This window comes from Poecile atricapillus, chromosome 17 (assembly GCF_030490865.1).
Source record: "Poecile atricapillus isolate bPoeAtr1 chromosome 17, bPoeAtr1.hap1, whole genome shotgun sequence".
Taxonomy (NCBI): domain Eukaryota; kingdom Metazoa; phylum Chordata; class Aves; order Passeriformes; family Paridae; genus Poecile; species Poecile atricapillus.
This window is the reverse complement of record NC_081265.1, coordinates 3,694,970-3,720,557: the sequence shown is the minus strand read 5'-3', so window position 1 is coordinate 3,720,557 and position 25,588 is coordinate 3,694,970. Positions and strand designations below refer to the sequence as shown.

General features: G+C 39.6%; 1 protein-coding gene across 3 annotated transcripts in view; it reads right to left on the bottom strand.

The window, feature by feature from the left end:
- The window catches only part of TEX2 (testis expressed 2), a 45,234-nt gene that overhangs the window by 6,400 nt on the left and 13,246 nt on the right, over positions 1–25,588 (bottom strand). For all 3 annotated transcript variants that reach the window (XM_058852699.1, XM_058852697.1, XM_058852696.1), the window contains exons 2-8: positions 18,816–20,470; positions 12,287–12,487; positions 10,316–10,652; positions 8,946–9,193; positions 7,490–7,639; positions 6,007–6,106; positions 2,417–2,549 (exon numbers count right to left, since the gene is read on the bottom strand). In XM_058852699.1, coding sequence (XP_058708682.1) covers positions 2,417–2,549; positions 6,007–6,106; positions 7,490–7,639; positions 8,946–9,193; positions 10,316–10,652; positions 12,287–12,487; positions 18,816–20,444 — 2,798 coding nt within the window. In that variant the 5' untranslated portion in view covers positions 20,445–20,470. The remainder of the gene's footprint in view (positions 1–2,416; positions 2,550–6,006; positions 6,107–7,489; positions 7,640–8,945; positions 9,194–10,315; positions 10,653–12,286; positions 12,488–18,815; positions 20,471–25,588) is intronic.

Genomic DNA, 25,588 nt, shown 5'->3' with positions numbered 1-25,588 from the left:
CAGGGCATTCTCAGGTCTTTCAAAGGTGTCACCTTCTTACAAGAAGGTGTTTTATTTCCTAGTTGAAGGGGTCCTCTGAAGTGCCTCACAAGCACCAAGGGCTCAGACCACAGGATTTCCTCGCATTAAACAAAGCAACAATAAATAAGCTCGACTGAGATTTCAGGGGAGCTCTGTATACAATGGACCATTTATATGACACAAACATTGGCAGAAAAAAATCACTTTGGAGCTACTGTATTGTTCCTGTAAAGACTGCACAATATTTTATGAATTGCCATTTGTCAGTTTGTTTTTACATGGTTCAACAAAGCCAAAAGGACTGATGGGTTAAGAAGCTGCACTAACTTTGGGTTAACCTGTCTGCTTTTGCCTCATCTCTTCTTTAGCAGAACCTGTAATGCATTACTTCTATAAAATTGGTAATTAAATCATTTCCTACCCTTTCTGAGAGCAGCATTTTCCTGAGAGGGTGTGCAAGACAGCATTACCAGACTGTGTCTCGGCACACTTCACTTCTATTTCAAACAGCAAGTGCAACAGTGACCCATTTGTCTTGCTTTACACTGACAACAGGCACTGACAGTTAAACCCCAGAGCTGTTTTCCCCCTTCTCCTCTCTCTGGATGAGTAGGTGCCTTTCTCACACCACTTTGTGGTTACTGCATCTCAAGAGATGGTTTGTTCTGAGCTCGTAAGGGCCAGAAATGAGCTCAGCAACCACCACGCATCACTTACTGCCAACGTGACCGTGGATGCAAACACATGCAGAGTAATTTGATTTGTCACAGCAGATGTCAACTGGTAATTTAAAAATCCAGTAGAATTAAAATTAACTAACACATTGGAAGGCATAGATGAGAATCAAGCTCTTCTATACTTCTCAGTCCTTAATTTATTTAATATCCATTTTGTTTAAGGAAAAAAACCAACAAACAAGCAATGAAAAACCCTCATCCAAACTAGAATACATTAGACTGCTCTTTATGTAAAGCTGATACCTGGCCCTGAGCTTTGGAACATCCCACCCCTGTGCAAGAAGCAATGCAGTTAATGCTGATACCTTCAAGTAATTGGTTGCTTGGCTACAGGCACTTAAATCTGCCTTGCTGGGGGCCTATTGCCAGCAGCAACCTGTTTTTTATATATGAATCAGAGTGTTCACTAATTATTTCTGAGGCTGTTCCTGCACTGAACAGATATGAAAATACACAAAGAAAATCCTGAAGGGGTGTGGAAGAAAAGCAAGAATTTGATTAGTATAGACATTTCCTCCTCTATCCCCCATTTTTTGGGCAGGCAGGATTAAAGGGATTTTGAAAAATTCACACCTACCAGTTATAGTGATGTAAATTCAGAAATATTTATTTCAAGCAGTGACAACGAGAATCTAGGTCGATTTTAAATCCTCTGAATTTCTACTAGTGTATGAGATCATTCAGCCATTCGTTTTTTTCACATTTATTTTCTTGTCATGACTGCACTGAAATATAGTGCTGCTGTAAGTATTACTTCAAGATATATCAGAATAAATGGTCAGAGCTACGACATGAGTATACAAAGCATCTAGTATCTTAATTGTGAAAGACCATGCTGTTTTGTTCATAGCTAAACAAATGGCCAGATTTAGAGACTATTTTCTTGATTTGTAGGCAGTGGTTTTACATTAAATCAGGGACCACCTACTGTTCAAGGCCTGCAGATTTCTGAAGTACAAAGAGAATATAGCACCAAAAAAAAGGACTCCGGAGCTGGGAATGCATCCATCCAGGAATGGATATTTGATAGGTGCCTCTCACTAGGTTAATACAGATGGATGATAGTCAAACATCTTAAAAATGAGAGGGAAAGCACAAATACAAAGGAGGTAAGTTACTGTATGGTGTCTGCTAATTAGTTCATCTACAAAAGGCATTTCACTTAAGCATAGCAGGCAAACAGATGAGGAAAGTAGAGACTAAAGCAGGGATGTGATTACTCCCACGATGCACTAAAGCTTTTCAAAGTCTTTACATAACAATTAGAGCCTGTTTTTCTTCCACACTGTTTACTACTCCATGGTTTCCAGCTGCAGCTGTACTATGCAGCAGTAGCCTGTTACACCTATTTCTGCATGTGTGTATCTCCAGTATTTGAGTTTTATCTGGCTAAACCCCAAATCAAGCATAAGACAAAACTAAATTTTAGTCACAGGACATTTTAAAACCCAACTGAATATATATCTATATATATATGCACATATACACACAAGATAATTGTACCGCAGAAGCCTCTTATTAAAATTGTTATCAGTAGCGTAACCAAACAATAAAATTACAAAGAAAAGCCATGTTCCACACCCACTTGTATGAAACATCCCCAAAACTCCTTTCAATCTACTGCAGAGCCAGAGCTGCAAATACTTGCCATCCCTTACCCTTCTCTGCCGATCTCGCCAACCTTAAACGCTTCCCCAAGTGGCTCTTTACCAAGTTTGGTCAAGTTCATCTTGGTCTCCAGGGTCATTAGAAAAGATCCATTGTAGGACATTTCCAAATCAACCCATAGTCCTAAAATAAACAACAGAAAAGATGTCACTTGAAGAGCAATCACAAAGCAAGCTTTCTGATCACATTAAGCTCGTGGAACAAAGCCAGGTATAAATCCAAGCCACACTGAAAGAGAGTGGTGAGTACAGCTAATGGTCTCAAAAAAAATACTGTGATTTACACACACCTAAACTGCTTAAGAGATGTGAAATGAGATAAAGGAAATACAATACCATCAGGGATTCACTTCAAAACTATTTACAGCATTGCTCCAAGCCAAGCAGTAATGGGGACACTCCTCTACATCCTGACGCTGTCCAAGTGAAGCACAACTTGAAACCCCACAGCAATATTGCGTCTCTCACACCACAACCTGCTGCCTCTTGTTTTGCCAGTGGTGTATTGAAGATCTGTGACAAGGTTCCCTCAGTTAACTGAGCTACTGACATTCCTGCATGATACAGTGTAAACAGGGTCATTACTTAGACAATTCTAGATGTGCAATATTAAGTTAAATCCTATTTTCTGTGCAAACTATTTGCTTTTTGCAATCTCCAAAAGAATTGTCTTGGGAATACCTTAAGATTAGCTTGAGCCTTTTAAGTGACAAAGATGTATTTGTCATCCAGAGGCTAGAAAACAGATGCCACTAAACACAGATTATACATCTTCCTTTTCCAGATATTGCAGCTGCATAAAACATTTCCTCAACAGTACCTGGCACATCAACCACTGACCCATTCCACTTTTATTTACTTATTTGAAAGCAATTAATGGTGAATAAAACTGAAACCAGGACAAATGGTAACTAGTCTTAGTGTTCTATTGTTCTAGAAAAGTCACACTTTATCAGTTAGAAGAATGAACTACTGTTTTCTTTTCTGCAAAAACATATCCTTATCATAATCCCACCCATTTGTGGTAACAGAAATTCAGGCAGCTCCCAAAGACCTGGTCACTAGCACCCTGTGAGGTTACATGCTGGAAGCAGGATGAAGACAAGCTGATGCTTTACTAACCCAAATAACTCTTTTCCAGCACATTTTTTCTAACACTGTTCTAAAATCCAAACACAAGAACTCAAACAGAAGCTTACAAGGATTTTTTTTCTCCTTACAGTATGAAAGTTTCAGTAAGATCATAAAAAATAAGAAAGCAGCTTAACAGAATTTTTGGATAATCAATGAGTCAGCAGAACTCAATCATCAATATAATTTTAACAGTAGATCAAATTAGGCAAAGGATGCCATTACTGAGATGGAAAATTCCTTCTAACCAGAAAATGTTCATACACTTTTTCCAGAGGGGAAAAAGGGAGGGAGGGGGAGTGAAGAATTGGGAAAATGATACAATTTATTCCGTTTTCTGGTTCCCTAGCCTTGTCAGAATTACAGTAAAAGCCACAGCATATTCTGTCACCCAAGAGGACTGTATTAACAGAAACAAGATTTTTTCTAACATTGTCTGTTAACAAATTTAGTTAATTAGAGAAGGCATATAATAAAAAAACTGTTTTCTTTGTAATTAAGCACAAAAGCAAGTATGGATGAAACAAAGCACATCACAATTAGTAACTGCACTTGAAAGCCTCACGAAAGGCTACCTCAAATGACGGCCTCAAACACTTACTAAAAAATCCCCAAAACTTAGAAGTGTTCATTCTGGATATTGCCCTGAAACTACAGGGGTTTTTTCCCCCCACATTCCCCAACAAAGCAGATCATTTACCCATAGGCCAACTTACCAAGAAATACATTTATTCTTATGAAAACAAGCATTTCCAATTTCCATCCCCTTGTTTATGTCCTTTTAAGTATAATAAGAGAACAAGTTATTCCAGTAATTACTCACTGCAAGCTCTTAAAAACCCTAAGAGTTCACGTGTCATTCAACAGTATGGAAGAAGTTAAAAGGATCGGAAATCATACCATAAATGTTTGCTTGTCACAGTTTAACTGAACAAGAAACTGAAGGAACTAATTGATCTTATTGCTGTTTCAGCAATTAATTGAAGCCAAGTGTTCAGTGGCTCCTAAATCCCATCTCATGACTTAGAGCTACAGTCCTTGGTCACAACTGAAGTTATGAGAACAAAGAAAGGAATTCAAAAAATGTTTAAATCAAGGCAAAGGAAAACACACTGACAAGAACTCTGAAAGGAAAGCCTGATTAAAAAGGAACTATGAAACCACAAGCAACACACATGTAAAGACTTTAAAAAGTTTTCCTTTGTTCAGTAACTCCAAATAAAGATTCTATCAATGGTGTAACCACTTAATTGAGAACACTGGAGGACTTCCTAAGTACTGTGGAGAACCTGCTGTCCCACACAGGAAGCGTAAGACAAGAAGCAGCAATATGCTTTAGTTCCCCAAATACTGACTGCACTCCAGCTTACTCTGTCCATTCAACTCTTATTTCTCTTAAAAAGATAGATTTTGTTCCTCACGACAACCAAACAGTTTGTCTTTTCAAACATGCTTTGTTTATAAAGCTCAGTGGAAAATATTCTTTGGAAAAGTTGAGAGCAAAGTACCCAGTGTTTTATAGATAAGGCTTTGCAAAGAGTTGCAAGTCTCAAGTAGATAAGGGCAAACAATAGAGTTTGGTTACAACAGGCAGCTTTTAGTCAGTGATTTGAGTGGAACAAAGTTTTTTGTATTAAAGTTTATTAATCGCCTCCTAAAGTCCATGCATCTGGTACTCTTGCAAAGGTCAGGTGACACCACACCAGGTCTTCCAAGGAAATATTTCCCTCTAGGCCAATTAGAAATTTCTCCACATTGAGTGGAGAAACTCTGATGCAATTTAAAACTTAAAACTGTTCTGAGTATATCTTAGATGACTCTTCGGTCTCCTCAACATGCAGAACAAATGCTTTTGAAGCTAAAAAGCATTATATGAAGTTTTTCTTTTTTGCAAGACTATTTAAGTGACATGAATATCCTCAAATATGTGACCATATACAAGCCAGAAGGAATAAAAAACAAACAGTTCTAATTCATAAAGCAGCAGTATGAAAGTCATCCAGCTTTAAAAAAAAGCTGTATTTAATATTAAGGACATAAAATGATGTGGTATTTTGAAGTTTATTTTCAAAACAACACTGTATTCTTCTTTTCCAAGTTATTACAATTATACTTTCTGAATCCTTGTTTTCAGAGCAGGGCAGCTTCTTTTGCACAGCTAAACCTGTTTCCTCCTGTGGTACAGAATCAGATCTGTCTCAAGGAGATATGCATTGCCCTCTGCAGTCCATGACAGCATCAGGTAAGTGTCTCCATCTCTGTTGCATGCAAATTTTAGTATGGAAAGGCATGATCACAATTCCATATACACATTTTTACATTTACATTTAGCCTGAGTATCTCAGAATAAGCTCTTATTACATTTACCTAAAACATGAAAAAAATAAGAAGATCAACATTCTGCTCTCCCCAGATACAAAGGCAATACCAACAAGTTTTTTGTATTTTACCTCTGTGATCAATAGAAGGTTTGAAGGCTTGAAGGATCTTGGGCACTGCTATCCCCATGTCAAGCTCAGTGAGAGTCAGCTCATTCATGAAGTAGGGCAGCTAAAAGGACAGAATATAAAAAATCAAATGCATGTCATGGAACTAAACATCAGTTTCCTGAGAGAAGAAAGCTCATTAAACTTAAGGAATGCACTGAGCTGAAGTGTCACTAGTGAAAGAACACAAATATAATTACACAAATTTCTTACTATTCTAGAAGTTCACAGTTGCCAGTTTCAAAACTTTTTAGGGAGAGATTGGGCATCTGAACTTGTTTTTTAAATTATGCTGAAGTTTATATGCTGACTCTAAACCATAAGCATGCTTTTTAGTCAAAGTTTGTAAAAAGCGGAAGAATGAAGTGTAAATCCTATTTCACTGCAAATAAAAATCAAAGACTTCTTTGGATTTTGACTTCAGTTGTATATTTTATCATTGATGTTTTATCAATGTCTCAGCTTCTTTTATCTTTGGCAAATTCTTCCATAGAACATTACCCTTTAAATCTGTATCATAGTTTCAGTAAAACAGAGGCACAGAATCATGATTTGGGTATCTATTCACTTAAATATTTCTAATTGACAGAAAACATTATCTCCTGTGAACAGACACTGCTTCAACACACCAAAAATACATCCAGTCTCCATTCCTAGTTTTTCCACTTAAAAAGTTACCAGTGAGATGTCTGGGTGCCCTGCTGTCACAATTGTGGAAACAGACAGGGCAGAATTAGGCTGCTGGTTATTTCCCAAAGCAAAGGCAGCACTACCTCACAGCTGGTGCTGGCAGCTAAATTTCCAAGCTTTTGTCAGCAAGACAACAACTTCCTTTGCCTTTAGGAACAGGCAAACTCCTCCCCAGACATCAGGAGCTGAAGGCCTGTGATGAACTGCTGCTGTTCAGAAGGGTTACAGAAGGCAAGGGGAAGACTGAGAAGTCACTCAAAAACAACACTCCCCCCTTCATCAGATGGGGCAGCTGATGGGAGCTGTGTCCTGTCACCCCACAGAGCTTTTTCTGTAACTATTGCTCCCACTGACCTTCTGCTTATAAAGTAGTTTATGTCTGAAGTTAACAGGAACACATTACAGTTGTGGTTCCTTGATGTCCTCCACCTTAAAACAATCTACTATTTCCCAAAGCAGATTTCCTCATTTATATGCAGTTTTATTCATCCCTAATGTAAATGCAATAATACTTTAATTTTTACATAAGAATTTGACAGATACAAATAGCTAATCCAGCTGTAGTTCATTTTAAACAGAAGCAGCAAAGTTAACATGCTGAGATCTATCAGAAACTGAACTGCCATTCTGCAGCACATTTACTGTCTTTTACATGTAAGTGTGATGCAAGTCTTTCTTGTACTATTTTAAAACTCAAAGATTAGGTGTTTCACTTCCTTCACAAGGAGTGTATAATGCAAGTCTCCAGATCAGGTACCTTTATTTTGCTGAGTTTCATTTGGATCTTCTTTGACACTAGATCAGACCAATACTTCTCTCCTAAAAAATCCCAAAATATTCTTCCAAGCAGAGCATTCACCCAGGCCTCCTGTTCTTCTTCTTCAGCTTCTACATTGGCATCTGGCAACTGAAAACATAAAGCAGGTAATTCAGCTTTATAAATTCTATAAAGTAAGGACAGAAAAGGCCTGATTTATATGGGAAGTTCAGTGTTAAGAGCCCAGGTCAGCTCAGAACACCAAATGCTCAGCACAGGGAACAGCTTTACAAACACATCAGCTGGGCTGCCACGAGCCTGTCATCATCCTGACATGCAGCAGAGGGAATGAGACCACACAGAGATAGATTGACCTCTGGCAATGAAATGAGAAAGTTGTATGTAATTTAACCTCTGGCAGAAAAAGCAGATAAACCCAGAGTGGGTAGACTTATAAATGTGTTTGCAGTAAGAGATACTCTCTCTTGCCAGTCAGATCTGGAAGAAATCTACTCTTCCTTTGTTTTATCAAAAAATTGGAAAGCAAGACCCAACCTTACATCCTTAAATCCAGTTCAGAAACAACACAAAGAGATGATAAATACACTACAGGGAATCACACTCCTCCTTCCAGTGTTTGCATATAGGATCCAGGAAACTCTATTGTTCCCTCTGCTGCATTAAAGGTTTTGTTTACAGTCCAAGAGAATGTCTTGATTTCCTTGAGAACCATCTCAAAACACCTGGAAGTATTAGACATTCAGATGCTGCATTACTGACTACACACACAAAAGCCAAGGCAGCTGAAATGATTTTGGGTGTGTACACACACTACCAGGACAAAACAGGAAGTTTCCATGAAGGAAACACAACATATTAAGTGCCTGCAATGACAGAAGAATTCACCACCCTACATTATTCCAGCCAGAACTCCTGAAGCTAGCAGAAAGGCAGTGCTTTCTAAGACAGGCAGGTAGATGCTGCAGTTCTGAACATCATCTCTTGGCAGCTACTGCTTGCAAGGGCTGCAGCCTGGCTCTGCCAGGATGGCTGAGTGAGGAGCCTCTGCTGTGACGTAGGTTCCCTGCCAGCACTGCTCATCTATTTTTAGAATAACTTCTGACACGTGCCAGATTCAGCAGCAAATCCATCACAGCTTCAGGAGTGGTTGGGGGCTAGAATATGTTTTCCTGGGGGAACACAAGATGTGTTTATTTATATATTACACCACAGCCTCCTATTCCCTTTTGTATGAAAGTCTGGAAACAAAGATGCATTACAGAATTACAGCTTTTTAACAAACAGTGGTCATGCTTAACATTAAAGATGTGTTTATTATGTGTGTTGTACTTAGTATTAAGGTTCTGTTTACTAAAAATGACTCAAATGCAGGAGGCCAAAGGATTAGTATGAGCTACAGACGCTGTTCACTGTTCCTTTGGACCACAAGCATTACCTTTTTCACAGCTGTAGGGCTGCTCTCTGCACTGATGACTGGACTACCTGAAGGGCTTTTCTTCTTTTGTGGAACACACTTTGCCATATAAATATTGTAGTCCAGAAGCATTTTCTGCCTCACGTTGCCAGCCAGGTCCTTGTGCTTTGGCTGGGATGTGATTTCTTCTGCATTTCCCTTGCTGCTGCTCCGGCTGTGCGTGAGAACTCCAGACTGACTATCAGTTCTACCATGTGCTGGCAGCACCCCTAAATTCAAAAGAAATAATACCTGTTCAACAGAGAACAAATCTGACAGCCAAATACCACAGTGTATCATCGAACTTTAAAGGAACAAATTTATTCCACAGATATTTCTCCTGAAAAAAGACTAGTGTGATGCTTTCTTATTTTAAAGGCTAAAAGTAAATTCTACTGCTGTGTGTTTAGGTGGTCCTCAACCCAAATTAGCCAGTATTTGCTATGATTCAGTACTCAGCAGGGTGTGGGACTGGAGGAGTCAGCTGATCAATAGCATATATAAATATGGACACTCACATATGTATAACACGTGGCAGAATTCCCAAGAGCCCTGCTGGAGAATGCCTAAAATAAAAGTCAGGTGACTGAAATGCACCTATGACTAAAGTTGTTTTTTTTTTTAATCTAATTATAGGCTATTACAATTAGAAGGACTGTCAAAAGCATGTAACTATTAGAATTTTAATTAGCTATTAATTTTGCATTTCAAGAAGTTATGTGCCAGAAACAATAATGTTAACTAATTTTTAAAATTCCCTTCTCAGAGAATAAAGACAGAAAAGCATGAGTCATTCAGGTTTAAAATTGTATCAGAGGATGGGTTTAAATTGATATTCCAAACAATTGATCAATACCATAGACTAATGTTTGCTGGTTCAGATATATATATAGTCATATATATATTAGTGCAGGACTTTTATTTAAACAGAGAAATGTGTTGTCTTGAGATGAGAAAGCTCTATCCTTTACAGAAGACTAGAGTGGAAGGAACAATGGAGGAGGAAAAAGGGGCAATAAGAGAACTGTATCTAATACTGCAAATGTTGACATCAGTTCCAACATACAGAAAAAGAAGAGACTGAATAACTCATCCTTCCAAATATGAAAGGAGTTATTACAGTCACTGAAAAACAGTGTATTCAAATAAAATAGTCTAAAAATAGTAATAATATTTGAAAGCATACAGCCAAGAGGGGAAAAAGGTGGGAGTAAGGTGGCAATGAGAGGACCAGGTATGAAGAGCATCTTTGGTACTATTATTTTTTGCTTGTAAAGATCACTGTGGCACCACCAAAACATAACTGGTTTGTTTCTTTTAACAGACTTCTACAAGAATACAAAATCTGGTACCTGGCTTGCTCCCACACAAACCAGGCAGCTTCTTCGCTTCAGACTTGAGCTTTGATGCAAGAAGGAACCTTCTGAACCACTCCTCCTTCTCCCTACCCGTCCTTCCAAAGAGATAAAGCACTTGATCCTTTTGGCAAGTGTACTTTGCTCCATCTTGAAGTTTCTTGGATTCCTCATTGTTTGAGTCCGCTCTTTCACCAGGTAACTTTTCCTCTGCAGTCTCCTTTTCAGTCTGGGCCTTGGCCATGAAGTCATCCTGTTTGGCAAGTTCAATGCAAATAGGGTATTTCTTATTCCAAATTCGCTTCCGTGCCAGGCTCTTGGGAACCAGGGAAATCTGAAGGATATGTGAAAGGGTTAAATTCATTTATTTTTCACTTAAATTATGTTTCTATACTCAAGTAAAGAATACAGGAATGCAATAGATGAAGATCCCACAGTAGATCTGATAGTTTAACTGACTTAAAATTGCTGGTGGATGTCCAAACCACTGCTATCACTAAGTCTTTGAAGAGCCAAGCCTTGGAATTAAAACAAAGGCCATTTAAGCAGATTATACAATGTGGATTAGAAACTCTTGTTTTCATTTGGATTATCTTATTCTCATGGATTTGCAGAAAAAATAGAAAAACCAAGAACTTTATTTCTGGGGCCATGGGGAGATAAATAGATAACAAGATAAAATAATCAGAGTCCAAACTGAGTTTTGAACACAACTTTTCATGCCCACTTTATGAAATTGAGTGTTTGAATTTGGTGACATCCAAATCAAATATGTAAGAGTCAAGCCATAAGACTGATTTGCAGATAATTATATTCCAAATTCAGTATGTTTATATCAAATTAAGACAATGCAAGTGATTAGAAGAGTGGCTTAAAAAAAAAAAAAAAGAGTTAAAAATTCTTATGTGAGGTCTAAACTCAGCAGTGTTATCCAAAAACTGCGGGCAAATATCTTGTTTATTATAGTCAAGGCATTTGGCACTTCTGTAATCAGTTGGGGCTGGGTGGGCAGAAGTACTGGAAATTAGTTCTAAGATACCATGGGGAACCACCATCAGTCAAGTTCACGGTACATGACAGCTTTGCTTGTCTTCATGATGGGAAAACAAATCTGAAAAAGGCCGGAATCTAAGTTTTTGCTTTATCTTTTTCAGTGTCTTCCTTTAATTGAAGGCAGAGCTGACAGGACACTCCCATACAGACTCAGAGAAAAGGAGGGAGGTTTTCCTCACCGTTCCTTTGGTCCCTCTCTCCCTCTCCCTTCCAGTCAAGTGAGGCATGGTTTCTGTACTTCCATATTGCCAAGGCCCTCAACTGATGCAGCACATTAAAAAAATCCATTCCCTTAATAATTAGGTATTGATGTATTATTTAAAACAATGCCAACGGAATCAACTTCACGTGGCAACTCTTGACACATTTGAGGGCGTCAAACAACATCCAGGAAAACGTTCCTAGCATTATTGTTAATGCATTCTTCCAACTGCAAAAATCCCCATCTCCTTCCCTAGACTGGGGGTACCTAGAGCACGTCACGTTCCAGACACCTCCCACTCTCCTCTTTCACATTCACAGATGATGTGCATTCCCTCTTTGAGTGAAATGCACATATTGTCTCAGCTGCCTTGGTGCAGAGACAATCACCAAAGATGAGGCATTTTGGTGTAACCTTCAGAACAGCCCCACAGTCATCTCATGCATTGGGAACAAGTCTCAGAGCTCCCACGAGTTAACTCTGCTCTCAACTGCCAGAGGAAAATCCTGCCTTTCCCTTATTGTGTAAATATGTACTTTCTTCCAAATCCTGCTCAATCTTCCTCCCCAGCACACTTTTGCAAATTAGTCACAACAACAGTTTTGTTTAAACAATGACAGAACATGAAAAAAGAGGAGTGAAAAAAAATTTCAGAGTTAAAAAGAATTTGCAAAGTATTCTTTGTTAAAATCAGATACAAGTAAGACACTCACCTTGCTGTCTGTTAGTTCATAAATTTTTTGACTGACATATGTGACTTCAGGCTTTGGCTCATTGTACACAGCTCTTCTAGAAATATTTTTATTGGGTTTTGAAAGTCGTAGGGTGCTGCCTTCGAGTCGCACATAAACGGAGTGAGTCAACGTGGCATGGTATGTTTCTGGATCATAATTATAAATTTCATTCATCCATCCCTAGAGAAGAAGACATTGTTAATAGGCTTTTAAACTGCTGGAAAACCAAGTACAGCATGTACCTAAAAACCTTAAATTATTATGCAAGTTTTGCCAAAGTTATTGCACTTAGTGCACAAACAGAATGAGGCAATAAATACCCTAAATGAGGCAGTACCAAACCAACAGAGCACGAGATGAGGATGAGATCTCAAGCACACAGTGCTTTTTTGTGACTCAATCACTTTGTATATGAAGCACAGAGTGCTCTCACCTCATCCCCAGGGGCCACGGTGGGATCTGCAGATGCAGGATGCTGGGAAGAGCCACAGGGTTGAGCAGCACAGCAGCTCCTCTGCTCCCAGCAAGGGACACTAATCACCCAGAGCACAGGCAGAGCAAACAGCCTGTCTGCTCACAGACAGCACTGACATTGTAATCACCACAATTAAGGACTCAGTGGAAGACCACAATGGAGTTTGCTTTCATGCACCATCACCGTTTGAGATCATTTAACATGTTGTGTAACTGCCCAGCTACAGCACAGGAGTCATATATGTGGATTAAATTCAATTAATTTCTGTGCTGTAAAAGAAACACAAAACAAACCAGCCAGTCTTGCTGTAACAAGCCTTTAAGTGCTGACTGACCATGGGGTGATGTTGCTCCTCTTCTCCAAAACCTGATTACAGAAATAGAGATGATAAATGGGCTGGAAGATAAGCAAAATACTCATTCAAGGGGAAGTTTTCCTTCTCTTAACCTGCCATACAACATTCTTTGATCATTGTTTTTATCTGCACATCAGAATCTTAAATTCAGCATACTTAATATTCATCAATGTCAACCAAAAGTGAAGTGGAGCAGAAAGTCAAATGGCATCTTTACAAACACATAGGTGATTACAGTGGGGGGAAGTGGGGATAGCTGAATGAGCACCCCAGTATTTCTCAAAAAAAAAAGTTGTAACTACCTTATGCAAAACATCCCAAAAACTACTGCAAGATTTCAACTTATTAAAGAAGTTTCCACCCACACACAGAAATGTAAAATTTACTTTTATGCTCGTTTTCCTCTGTTTCAGTGCCATATAATTTCACACGGTAGACAGCATACACATTCTTAGGTGCCATAGTAACAGTGGTATCTGTTTTGCTTACTCCAACATCGAGCTCCTTTTTCACTACAAACCCTGAAAAAACTGGATACATTAGCATTTCTTTTATGTTCAGGAAAGATTAAGTCATTCATCTTTGCTCAGCTCCAAAGCAGATTATGTCTTTTATTAACAGAAATGCCGATACGAGGACATACTCTTTGAAGAAGCTTTATGGTTGTTTTTTTTCTTAGAGTGGGTTATACACGGCTCCCATATAGGAAATACAATGCACGAGGAAGAGTTTTCTATAAGCCATCAAACTCTGCACAGTAGGGCTGACATAGGTTTGAGGCACATCACATCTCCTTCCTAGAAATTATTTAGCCAAGACATCTTTGAGCAGACAGCAATTAATTTTCAGCCAGGAACTCCAGCTGGACTTACTGAAGCACAAGAACACCACGTGAGTTGCCCAAAGCCACCGTGTGCAGGAACTGGAATATCCATATGGCACACAGATCTCTGGAGCAACTCCCACCTGCCCCTGATCAGATCTCCAAGCTATTTCTAGCTCAGACGAAGTCTGGAGCCTGCAGCCAGGCAAACATACAGATGGGAATTTGCTGCCTCAGAAGTTTCCTGCCTTCTCCTGGAAGGCCGTTCAGCCAACACCGCACCAGCTGGCACAGAGAGAAAGGGCTGCTTGGAGAGTGGGTCATTATAGGAAGCTTAGTCACATGAGTCCTTTCTCTAAGTCTAATAAGCTTTCTATTTTCAGTAGAAAGGTTGGAAAATTATGGGTACATGTGGTACCCAGGAAAGAAGGTCAGACTGCACCTGACATTCCTTTAACCGCCTGCTTGAGATGGAAATGTGATGAAAACAAGGAGTGATTTACTCATCAAAAACTTGACTTCCCTGTGCCAAAGGAAGAAGTAAAAATACCTCCTACTTTTCTGATCCCTACCATGTGCCCAGGCTTTCCAGTTCAAACAAATGGATTAGCTGTACAGTCTGCCAAACACACAATTCTCATACCCTGTAGTGCCTCCCCTGCTCACCCATAACCCAACAGAAGTGCAAACACAGCACAATCACCAGGTTATCAGCAACTGAAAAACCAAGTTTAGGTTTAAGTATTTGGGGTTTTATTTTCAGGCAACAGTTGGGATGAAAGAGAGCACATTACTTCAAACCCTCCTTGTACATAAAATTTTAGTTTTCTAAGGATGAAGTTTCTTCTTTGCGCTTGATTTTCAAGTTATTTTGTTACAGAGACACACTGCATGGCGGACAGTAAAATGGTAATGCTTCACTAAATGATGATTCTTCACCCTATTAATAAACCTGAAAATGTGTGGCAGCTGCAGGAATTTTATCTAAGTGTTAAAGGAGGTAACAACACCACCTGCCTTCTCACTTCAGTGATCTTCAGTTCTGTAAATTGTTTCACCTAGCTTAAAAACACTGAGAAGGTTATCCAAGAAACCCCCTAAAGTAATTCCAAAGTTTCTGCACTTTAAGAACAATTTCAGCAGAAATACCTCTGCCTCTCTTTTTCCAAAACCAAATTGGAACAAAAGAGTCACAGCCCACAGAAACTGTTTTGCAATGCACCCAGAGAAGTTGTGTTACCATAATGTGCTAGCAACAGATAAATTTTCCCAAACTATTGAAGCAACAATGGATTTCCTTGTGTAGGAGAGGAGTGACTGTAGCATAGGTCTTCTCTGTTCTAGCAAAGTTGTTAAAATAAGAAATTTAGTAATTCTGGGAGGACAATGACCATAGTCATATGCCACTGAGCAGCTGCTGGCCATTTACACTGATCCTGTGATCTCCATTTCTAAAGGTCAGCAGTTGCTCCACACTCCCAGCCGAAAGCAGGAGAACATGCCTGGCCATCAGGCTGGGAAGCACCCTGAACACGGAGCTGCTCCAAGGGCTGGGCAGCACCACGGCTTTCCTAGCTCAGGTCACAGCTACAATCCACAGCTGCTGCCACTGCTCTGGCTCTCAGGAACTCGGCTCTATGGGACACGGCCACTTATAAAAACAACAATTTCAAAAGCACACCCCCCACCCCTCCCACAATTTGATTTTCTTCTTTCCTGACTGTGGGCTCCAAATGTTTTATTCGAACTGCAGTTCAACAGAATAATTCATGTAAGAACTGCACAGTCAGGCCTTGTAGGTATCTTGTAGGTACCAACTCTTTAGTGTTACTTATTTAAGGTCTCAGGTGTGTTACACCATCACCTGAGAGGGGAGGATGAGGAGAGCTGCAAAAGATCCTTGTGAAGGACCCAGAAGGCTGGGTGCACAGACCAGGTCTGTGGGTAAAAATAAATTGAAATCATTAGTTCTGATACTCTCAAATACATAAATAAAAGAATCAGCAAAAGCCACTTTCACAATATAAGCCCAAATCTGTTTTAAAACTGTCCCTAAAGTTTCTTAGAGATATTAACCAGTTAATAGCCATTATTATTAAATGATACAATCAAATGTTTTTTCAAGACTGATGACCACTCAGATCACACTAATTGTATTCATACCCCCTCTTATTACCACTATTTTAAAATACTACAGTAGTATTTTGTTTAATAAATGAGGAAAAAATATCATGCATTTTTTTGAGCTTCATTCACAGGGAATCCAAAGACACAAAAAAGGTCTGAGGTAGGAGAAGCAACCATCACCTCAACTGGAAAAAATATTTGTCTGCCAGAGGCCACTATCAAACATGAAATCCCTTGGATGGTACTCAGGAACAGCATGCTGATAAAAAGCCTCCTCTTTCTGTACAGTTGTGGCTCAAAACCTCCATTTCTCCAGCAGGCACTGCCACTGTGTTCTCCTAAAAGTTCATTCTAATGGAAAGGGTAATTTTATCATTTCCATTTTAGCTGTTACTTAAAACTTTTCGTATCAGCCAGCACAACACAAGAGAATGCGGAGCTAAAAGGCCAAGAAGGAAGTTAGAAAAGACTAATGGATTAAAGAAGGAAAAAATGTGGGCAGAGGAAAAAGAAAAAAAAGAAAAGACCAGAAGGAAGCCAGAGAACTGAAAACTAAGGGAACAGGCAGATACAAAAATGTGCAATGAAGATGTAGGGGTTTTGTGCATTTTCTGGCTGGGGGATATTTTCACCCAGTACCAAGGACATTTGACTGAAGCAAGTACAGACACCTATAGAAACACACACCTACCAGCACAACAGTCATTTACTTTTTCCCACTGCCAAGGAACAGTTTTGTGGGAGAAAACAACCTGTTCAACTATTTCAGCAATTGCTGAGGGGAATTTTGCACTAGTTTTCGAAACCTGGGAAATGCGAACTTCTCAAACAATGTTTACATGGGGGAGAATGCACACATACTTGTACAAAAATAGCTTGACAGCAGTTTGGCAGAATCCCAACTCCTCGAGCCCCATATGAAGGGATTTTACTCAGAGCATTTATCATAGTTGCACAACAGCAGTCCAGGCCAGAATACCAGACCAACCAGTCTGAACATCTTTATGCAAGAGCCTCAAGTTTGATTTTCCTATATTCCCCTGAGTTTTGTTACAGATTAAGTCCTTAGCTGCCTTTTCAGAGGATCTAAGCTGTCCAGCACTCAATTTGACAGATACAAATAGAAAATTGTTGTATGAAGTGGGAATAATAACTTGCAATCTGCTAAATCATATTACATTATGTTCTACTACAATATGGGCACTGAGCTGGTTTAAACTCCTGAAGCATTTACATATTAAAGACAATTACTTTTTGTGTTATGAGCACAAGAAATACTCATCAGGTCATAAAAACCATTAATCTACATTTATACAGACTTCTCCACACTGTTCATTGCTTGGCTACAGCCATTTTCATAAGATGTAACTCCTCAATAAAAGCATTAAAACATCATTTAAAGGTTCCTGACTAAAAGTTGACACCTCAGAGAGCCTAACACCAGCCAATAATGAACACCAGGATCTTTACTGGCTTTGAAGAATCAAGGGTCCTGGCTCCAAATAACAAGGACTTAACTGAAAGTTTATAACAATTTGTACATGGGAGCAGCAGGTAATTCAATTGGGCAGGAGTGTTAAGTCTGAATTCACTACAGCAAATAATAACCACAACCTGAATCACAGAATAAAGGAACACCAAGGTAGAATAAGGGGTACACATGCAACTGCCACCTTTATGCAATAAAAGCAGAGTTTTATATTTTGATTCTCTATCTTTTCAGTTACCTAAAGATACATGAAATTAGCCATCAATACATTATAGATTCTACAGTATATACCCATGTGAATTTAAATTAATGAAACCTTTGTGGTGCTACAATTGGAGATGCACCTTCAAAAAGCTCAATTCAATATTTACACAAATACAAAAAAATGCCTCCACGAATACTCTGATAAGCATGTGATAGCCAGCAAAGGTTACACCATCAGCACTCAGAAATGCTTCTGCTGCACATCAGAAACCAGTAGATGTTTTATTGTTCAGAATTCTGCAATTGGGAAAACATTATTTTAATTCATCACAGATGGAGATTAGAAGGGCAGGACAGGGACCAGAAGCACTAAAGGAACATAGGGGTTGGATGGATCACAGCTGATAGGCAGCAAAGTGACACACAAGAAGTGACAGTTTGAAATATCTCAACAACAAGTGGAGGGCAGAAAGCAAGAAGGACAAACTTTTATTTAAAACCCATCTCTCAGACACATTTTGCTGAATTGTAATTTCTCCTCCCATTTCAATTAGCTCATGCTTGAGGATGACCCATATGCTCTCCAACTCTCTATGCTCTGCTTGAACACAATGCTTTTGTCTCTGCTTATGAACATACCAGACAAACTAACTACTGCCTAGATAGCAAAATATCCCAGATACAAAATACATCTCCCAAGATGCAGCTTCAAGCACAAATGTTATTTTACACACTAAACTTTGACACTACTTGCTCTCAGTAGTTCAGTTGGACCATTTCAAATCTATCAGCAAAGCCATTTGCCCTTTTATGTTTGAAGAAATTTCATTTTCTACTAACCCCTAAAGACACTGAAGTCTTACATATTCTTGGATACTAAACCATTTGTGCCCCTGCCAAAGTGAGATGACCCTAAAAAAATATTTATAAATGGGGACATTTCAGCTCATTTACACCCTCAGGATAAATCTAGTTTACTCCTTCTACCCAAAATAATGCACACAGACACACACACACAAAATGCCATGACCTCACCTTCAGTATTCCAGGTTCTTCGATGTCTAGAGCTCCTGTATTCCATCGCTTTTTCATGTTTTTATGCAATTTGAGATACTCATGAGTACGTGGAATAACAAGCCAAATCACACAGACAGCTAGCATAAATCCAAGGGCCATTCCAAGTAAAAGTCCACTTAAATAGCCAGGGAGAGGGATAATAAGGTAAGAATAGACTAACAGTATTAATAAGTATAAAGTTTTCACTGGTATTTCAGGCTGTTGCACGTCCAGATTATTTTCATCTTCACTACTGAGCATAGTAACAGTTTCCTCAGTTATCTCAGGATCGACCACAGTTTCAGCAGGTTTATCAGTTTTGCTTTCCTCCTCTAGCAAGAAAAAGTCTTCAGAATACAGTTCACAAAACTCCTCATCCTCCCTGCTCACTAGTGCAGACAACAAACATTTTTCAAGTACGAGTGAAGGTTTTGACCCCACGTCCTTTGTGCTTGCAGACTGAGAGCTTTTGGTCTCCATCTCTTTTGCATGATCTTCTTCCCCTCTTGACTGATTGCTCTTAGTCATGCTAAAGTCACCCCCAGAGAAGTCCCCTTCCAAATCACACTCCTCTTCCTTAATGCTGTAGTTGTTATTGCTTTCCAAATGGCCATTCAAACTGGAAAGGTTTGAGAGTTCTGAAGCACTTGAAGATAAGGCTTTGGGCCTGTGGCTACTACTTTCATCACCCATTATTTTACTGAGCAGCTGAAGAGGCTCATAGATGACCTCAGAAAGGCGTCTTTTAGTATCTTCAATTTTAGCCTCCATTTCAGGTACTTTAAAAAAGGAACGAGTATCAGAGGGGGATGTTAATGGAGAGGAGGGGGCAGTTTTAGAATCACCACCTGTAGCTCGAGGTTGAGTGAACTGTTTGAACAGATGCAAGTTCAGCTTTGAGTCAGGTGGCCTGTAAGACACAGCTTCAGACTCCTGTTTAGAAGTGTCCGTAGATAGAGATTTCACCAAGGTTTTCATTAACTGCCTATGTCGCATCGGTGGGGTGGGTTCTTTTGGTTCCACTTCTGTTGAAAAGGACTTGACTAACCCCCTAAAAGGCTTTGAACTAGAAATTGTGGATGATCCGCTAGAGCAGGCAACTGATCTGGAAGGGGATGAGGATGGGGAAGACAGACTGGATTTCTGTTCCACAGGTGGTGGTGCTGCACCTGATGCGCCAGATGTGTGACATGAGTGTGACGATGGAGACAGGACTGGTGGCACTGCACTGAGTATTTGGGATGGGGAAGGAGAGTCCAACAGCTTTACAGTTTCTGCAGTTGGCAGAACTGCAGGCGATGAGGACAGCGGTGATGCAGAGTTGGCCATGTTAAGCGAGGTAGCTGGACCAAAAAGGTCATGGCCGGTATGCTCAAAGCAGAGGTCTTCCTTGGCTTCAAGTGCTGTTACAATGCTTTGGTCATCTAGATCCTCATCAACAAACTCTTTAAACTCCTCTTCCTCCTCTTCTTCCTCCTTCCCAAATGCAGAGAAATGAATAGTGATGGTTTCTCGGGAGACAGATCGTTGGACCTGCACTTTTGGTGTTGACTGCTTTGAGGACATTTCACCAGTTTTCTCTGCATGGCTACTGTTCCGACTTGTCATTGCAGGTTCCAGAGATGTGTCAGAGTCTGGGAAGAAAACATAACACCATATTAAATGCATTTTCCCCCCTTCAAATATCCTTATTTTCAAGCATTAAGCCAAACACATTTTTAAGTTAAAAAAATCCCAAACCAACTCACACCAACAAAAAAACAAGAAGCAGGAGATGCCTATGGCTCAAAATTACAGATCTAGGTTACTGTGCACTATTTAACATATTTCCACATATCCCAAAATGGCAACACTGAAACACACCAGGCTGTTAAAATTATCTCCAAGTGCCCTAAAATTACCATTCATCTCTGAAGCATCACCTTTCTATTCTCCTGGCCAGATGTACCTCTGACTTCCAGAGCCCCATCCCACCTCAACACACTGAAATTTTTCATTCCTAACTCTCATTCCCTTCTACATGCAACACTTAATGCTTTATATCTTATAAATAAAGAAAATTTGAAACTCAAAGCAAGGTCAGAAATATGTAGAGGTCATTGTGTGGGGAGCACATTATTTAAGCATTTTATTGACTCATGAAAGTGAATTTAGCATATATTTACATGGAGAGGAGATAGCATGCATTTAAACTAAGCCACTGGTTACCATGCACAGAGATGGACCAGGAATTACAAGATTAGCTCTGCCTCTCCAGCTGGGAGGCAGCACTTTATCTCCACCGCCAAGACAGAGAGTTTACCACTTCTGTAACTGAATTGTTTTTCAGAAGCTGTTAAAATTCTGTAATCAAACTGTCAAGCTGAATTAATGCAAGGCCTTTGCTGACATTTAAAGAGCAGCTCAGAAGAATGATTATGTGGTGGTGAAGAAATTGCACTTCACAAACAGTTGTGATATCAGATTGTATTATCCAGCAAGCCAGTGCCACCTGTTTGGCATCATCATCCTACAAAAGGTTGTAGCCCTTTCTACTTCCTAGCAGAGCTGTTCATGTAAACATTTTTTAACCTGTCACTAAACTAAGCTGGGTTAAACATTTTAAACCAGCAGATCTTTGCTACGCAGCTTATTCAGAGTGAGTATCTGTCCATAACTTCCTATGCACTATAGTTGTCCATTTTATGGCTCCTAAATTGTTGACAGTTCCTTGCCTCTTCCAGCATTACATACAACCCAACCAGGCTGTATGGAAGGGGCTGGATGTTAACGTGCTTCATGCAAAGGCTTCAGAAATTTAATTTTCAGGGTTTGGTTAGGGTTTTTTTAAGTCTCATTTCTGCTGCACGTGACAGGGAGCCAGTTTGGGTTCAAAGGACCAAAAGAAACATTCAGACCCTGGTCAAGTTTTCAATTGACATCTCATCCTTGCCCTGATGAGTGCTTAGGACACAAAAATTCTTCTGAAAGATCACTTCTGACTTCAGCTTTTACCACTGAACAAGTTTTCTTCTGTCCTCCCCAAAATCCATCTGACCCATCCAAGTAGCAGCATTAACAGAGAACTCCTTTCAGTGATGGGGATATGCCTCCAGCCCGCCTGGGGCTCAGTTACCTTTCTTACTACTTACATCTGTGGATCAAGTAGTTACTTACTCAAATATTAAGAACTCTCAATTACCTGAAGTTTACATATACACTTATCAGTCACCTGTCTGTATAACTTGGTGGGTGCTGAGGTTGGTAAGTAATCTGGTCTCTCCTTTTCCTGTCGGATTAGCACACCTGGGAACCACCAGCAGACAGAATCCATGCTTCTGTCTGCTGTCCACCATGGACATAGTTCCATTTCACATAGTTCAGACTGCAAATTACCAGATTTTTTTGACAAACACACCCAAATTTATTTTGGAGAGGGGGGAAAAAAATACTACCAGACAAGATATGTATCCAATCTCATTTCCATAGTGCTGGGCCATCAGCTATCACATATGTTTAATATTTTGGCCCAGTTGTGAAACTGCAAAACTAACACACCAAAATCTGAAAGTACAAAAGCCCTACATGTTTTCCAGGTCACTGAGTCATCACAACACTGTACACTAAGGGAGGAAAAAACAAATAAACAATAATCAAAACCCCACAAATATAATAACAAAATTCCTCTTGCATATAATGCTGTTGGCATCAGTATGACCCATTCTCTTCTGCTGTTCAGCATTAAGCATTTATCAATAATCTAGGAAAGCAGGAGAAAAAGATTAGCAAACCCCAACCTCTTCCCACAAATAGCATTTTCACTGTGGCATTTTGTATCAGCTAGAACTTCATGTGTTTGGATAGCTCTTTAACACACAGTGTTTACACTGAACATTAATTAGCTCGTGTTTAAACACCAGTTGCCATGCTGTGCTAATGCAGTGCTAATGACTTGAAACAGATGAACTTCACTTGCACACACCAAATATACCGAAAGGAGATTTTACTGCTTACTGAACAAGCAAGATTTTCTTAACATCCTGATTAACAGAGAAAGGAAGGAAATTATTGATTAGCCAGTATTTGCCTACCTTAAGCATGTTACTGTAGCACAAATTATTTCATATAAAAGAACATGTTTCAAATCCATTCCTAAATACAAACTCTGTTTTATCGTGGAGGATTTTGGCTTTCATTTTTGTTTTTTTCTTCCTAAAGTAGATGCTGCGAAGTTCTCCCTTGACAGCTCTTTCAGTAGGTGTTAGGTTTTGATAAAGCTATTTCATCAGGCTCTTGCACCATACATTTTTACCCCTTGAATCATTTTAACAGATTCACTTCTTAATCATTTCTGGCTACATTTTCCTCACTCATTTCCTCCCCTACTCCTCAACTCCTCTCCTAACTGTTTGAAAACCTGATGTTCCAGCCTCACCATCTGAAGTGGAACAATTCGAAACTGATTGTTTGCAGATTATACTGTTACCTGCAGAAACACAGTTTTTCACTGGTCCTTCTTTTGAAGGCCACACTGTTCCCCATTCTCTGGCTGCCTCTTCAGAGTTTTTCTGGTGTTGATTCTGAAGATGCAAGGTATCAGTTTTATTTATGTGGCAGGCAGATCTGAGTAATAGTCTTATAACCTCAGGCTCCAAATGATTCAAAACATGAACTTTTACCCAGAAGGGAAGAAGGCTGATCAGAAAATAATTCCTTTCCCCCAAAGGTTTGAACTTCGGATGCTGTTGCAGGGTGGAATGAGATAGCTGCCAACCAACTGCTGCCATTTCCACTTCTGACCTCAAGGCACTGCATCCCCATCTCTCACAGAAGAGCAACTTTTGATCCTCACCAATAGACACTGCTTTTAAAGCTCCAACAACAGGAAACACTGAGCCAGGCCAACAGGGAATGAGGCTGCCTGGGACAGAACATTCCTCACCCAACCCTTTCCTACAAGCAGGGAGGCAGCAGTGCTGGAGCTGAGGATGTTTTTGCCTGTCTTCACCACGCTGTGATGCACCTGGTGACAAACAGGGACACCCAGGGAGAGGCCAGGTGTGGGTTAGGCCATGACACCATTTATGTCACTGCAGTAACTGTGCTCTTTCCCAGGAATGACTAACTGGGAATTCACAGGAAGAACCAAGCACCCAGCAATGTGTCCTGCCCAGCAGCATAAACACCCTTCTGCTGTTCCCTTCCCTTGCAGAGGACAAACACATCCCACCCTTCTCCAGCTGAGCCACAGAAAGCACCTGTTCACAGCACTGGGAAAACATACAGTCCATCCAAGAGCCTTAAACAATTATAACAACTTAATACAGCAAATTTAGAAAGTGATTCAAACAACAAAGCAGCAAACTAGGAACTAACTTAAAAGGTCAAAGTTGCATATACCACACTTAGTCATAATCATTCAGTTGGAGAAACAGGCTGGATTGGGTAACTAAATTCACATCTTTGCAGCAACCAACTACTCCAATCATATTGCTTTTACTTATTGCAACATCTCCAGAAGAGGGAAAGGGTGCACAGTACACTATATTAGCAAAATGCTTTCAGAAAAATGTACAGCAAGGTTCAACACTTGTATTTTTGTCACTACTAAACACAGAGCAAAAAATGTATTTTTTACAAAACAGAAATTTCCTTCCTCCTAAGTAAAGAAAAAGCCTTATTATTTATAAACAGCACTGCAATACTTTTCCCTGTATCTGTCAGTTGCACCAGAAGAACGAGTCCTAAACGCTGTTCAGGAAACAACTAGTTTAATTACTGATAATGCAACAATTCAACTTCATGCAGATTGCCACAGCTGTTCACAGGGAAAGATATTTATCTCTGGTTATGCCTCTGCTTTCCTCAGTAACCCTTCTGGGCCATCACTCCTCCAACAGGCTGCTCCTGCTTTGGCAGACAGGGAAAAAACAACAGTTGTTCTTTAGGATTCATAGGGCCTTTTTTATCATTTTGGGTTACATGATAGTAATTTTGAAGTGTCAGACTCAAAAGGGGAAGACACTTCATACTTTAAATCTACCCTCCATTTGGCAGAAAGGAGAAGCAGTATACTTGCTTTCAACAATCTCTGCAGCCTCTATGTGGAGTGACAGATTTTATATTAACAGGAATAGGCCCCTACTAACACATTACAGCCATGTACAAAACCAGGACAGCAGCACATTAAATATCTCTCAGGTAGGCAACACCTGCACAAGGCAATATGATCTGAAATTCATATTTGCTCCCAGAAATTCTAGACTGTTTGATATACTAGAGATTCAACCAGTATCTGCCTTCCAACACTGAGGTATGTGGGAGAACTGCCGCAATTCTTTGTACTTATTTAAAGTAAGTAACAGACCTCGCAGCATCAGACAAAATTTTTCTGTTAAGAGCAAGAAGTCTTCATTTCAGGTCCTTCATAATGAAGCACAATATTAGTGAAAAGTACTGCTTTGCCACAGAAGTGGTCTAGAAACCAATTCCCATTTAGTCCAGAATGCCCTCCCTGAAGCAGAGAACACAGCTGCTGGGACATTATCTGTCACATGGATTTAATCCCATTCAGCAGATCTATACCATAAAAGACAAAAAACCAGAAGGGATACAAAATGCAAAATTCAACATTCTTTCCTATCCCCATTCAAATTTCTAATTATGATCAATTAAATTCCCCTGGCATCTCCATGAGATAATGTATTCCATAGTTAACATCTATTGTTCTTTTTACACCCACTAGTCATTACTTTTAAATGAACTACAGAGCC